This window comes from Babylonia areolata, chromosome 16 (genome assembly GCF_041734735.1).
Source record: "Babylonia areolata isolate BAREFJ2019XMU chromosome 16, ASM4173473v1, whole genome shotgun sequence".
NCBI lineage: Eukaryota > Metazoa > Mollusca > Gastropoda > Neogastropoda > Buccinidae > Babylonia > Babylonia areolata.
The window spans coordinates 5,841,230-5,843,729 of NC_134891.1; the positions used below are offsets into that span (position 1 = coordinate 5,841,230).

Sequence of the window (2,500 nt, forward strand, 5' to 3'; positions counted from 1 at the left end):
GTCAGCTAGTCAGTTAACCAGTCAGTCAATCAATCAACCAGCCAGTTAGCCAATCAACCAGCCAGTCTGTCAGCCAGCCAGCCAGCCAGTCAACCAGTCAGTCAGCTAGTCAGTAAACCAGCCAGTCAATCGAAAAGTCAACCAGCCAGCCAGCCAGTCAGTCAGCTAGTCAGCCAGCCAGCCAGTCAGTCAGTCAGTCAGTAAACTAGTCAGTAAACCAGCCAGCCAGCCAGGCAGTCAATCAGTCAGTCAGTAAATCAGTCAGTCAGTCAGTCATCCAGTCAGTCAGTCAGTAAACCAGTAAGTAAATCAGCCAGTAAACCAGCCAGTCAACCGGCCAGCCAGTCAACTAGTCAGTCAACAAGTCAGCCGGTCAGTCAATTAACCAGCCAGTCAGCCAGTCAGTCAGTCAGTCAGGCCAGTGTTTGCCGAGCTTTCTCCGAGTCGAGGTAGTTCTTGACGTGAGCGTTGGACTCCACCTTGTGCCTGAGGTTCTTCAGGGCGGGGAAAGCCGCCTCGAAGTCCGCTCCCAGCCACAGCTGGGTGTTGGTGATGATGTCGTATGCAGCCAGGTCAGCCTGACTTAGCTGAAAACACAGTAGACACAGTGGTTCGCTACACTTTAGAAACACGTCTGTCTCGAATTAACTTTTTTTTTCTTTGTATATTTTCTTGGAAGCAGCACGGATACATTTGGTGATCACACACAGTCACATACATACATACATACGTACGTACGTACGTACGTACGTACGAGGGGGGAATCCCCACCGTTTACGTACCAGGCGCCGTTACCAGGATTCGAAACCAGGGGCCCTGAGATTCGGAAAGTCCAACATCCCCGAAAACAGAATATGGCTGCCTACATGGCAGGGTAAAAACGGTCACACACGTAAAAGCCCACTCGTGTATATACGAGTGAACGTGGGGAGTTGCAGCCCACGAACGAAGAAGGAGGAGAGGAAGAAGAAGAAGAAAGTTTCAACCACTGGGGTTGCACCCGTCAATATTATGCTATCAGTTTCGGGCAAATGGAGATCGTCAGTTTCACTTTCAGTTTCAGTAGAGTCAAGGAGGCGTCACTGCGTTCGGATAAATCCATATACGCTACACCACATCTGCCAACCAAGCAGATGCCTGACCAGCAGCGTAACCCAACGCGCTTAGTCAGGCCTTGAGAAAAAAAAAAGAAAAAGAAAAAAAGAGAAAAAAGTAAATAAATAAATAAATAATAGATAAATACATAAAAAAAGAACTACTACTTATAATAATAATATTTTTAAGGCGCAAAAACTTAATGAAGTCAACTATAAGCGTACAAAAATAAAGATAAATAGATAAATAAATAAATAAAGAAAGAAAGAAAGAAAGAAATAGAATAAAATAGACTGGAAGGGCAGTCTATCTAGGGGAAGGAAAACCCTGACTCCAAACCTCCGCTGCCTTTTGGCATACCCAGTCACATGAAAGGCTTCGTGAGTAAACCCTGAGGAAAAATCTGGAGTTGGAGCCCATAAGGCGGTCAGTTGGATGTTGCACTGACTTTCTTCCCGGGCAGCTCCTGTAGCCAAGCTGGTGTAGAATGTATTGCTTGCTCTGCGTTCCTTCGGACTACATCGGTGAGGCCGACAGTGGGATTCTGAAGACTGGGCAACCCAGGATCTCCATAAACTTCAACCAGGCTTGTGCCCTGGAGAGGTCACCTTGGCTGACCCAGGAAGCCGAGTTAGTCCATTGTCTCCCCAACAACAAAGTGCAGTTTCAGTTTCAGTTTCAGTTTCAGTGGCAGTCAACGTTTGATTTTCAATGCCTGGCTGGCCCGTGCACACTGTCAAAGTAACAGTGGTCTAAGGGAAATAACTCCTGTTGAGATCTTGCGGTTCGTTTTTTTCGGAAGAGTCGTTTTTTCCTTTTGAAAATTATTGCCGTGTGTGGTGGATAGAACGAGAAGAATTCTCGCGTGGCGGCTGGTGGTAACTTGGGCTGGAGATATTTTTTACCAGGGATTTCGGGGAACAGTCCTTTTTCCTTTTTTTTTTGTTTTTGTTTTTTTTTTGCTAATTTTCTGTAGGGGAAGCATTTACTCTTACCAGTTCGCGGAAAAAAGTTCAGTTTTAGCTAAGGTCACAACACTGGCGTCATTCAAAATATCAGACACTCACCAACACGCAAACAACTCACATTATATACCAAATGAAAGACAATTGAATCCTCTTTCACAAGAAATCCATGTCTTATTGATAACACGAATCAGAGATGAATGGCATCTACTCAAATTAGGCCTTATGGATAAAATATTTGTTTGATTTTTTTTTTAATCGAAAAGTCTCAAAGAACTTTTTTTTTTTTTTCCTTTTTCATTCTGCAAGGCTCAAAATCAGTCAGAGCATTTGACACAGACTACAAAATGTCACCACTGACTAAGCCATTATTGTCGTTAGTAGGGGGCTTAGTAGGTGGTGTCCTAAGTACGTTAAAACAGAACAGGCACCACTGAACA

The 2,500-nt window shown here is 44.4% G+C and overlaps 1 protein-coding gene across 1 annotated transcript in view; it reads right to left on the bottom strand.

The window, feature by feature from the left end:
- LOC143290812 (hematopoietic prostaglandin D synthase-like) overlaps positions 1–2,500 on the bottom strand; it is a 10,831-nt gene that overhangs the window by 521 nt on the left and 7,810 nt on the right. The window contains exon 5 of the mRNA XM_076600335.1: positions 1–587. This exon is cut by the window's left edge and continues 521 nt beyond it. Within this exon, the coding sequence (XP_076456450.1) occupies positions 414–587 (174 nt within the window). The 3' untranslated portion in view covers positions 1–413. The remainder of the gene's footprint in view (positions 588–2,500) is intronic.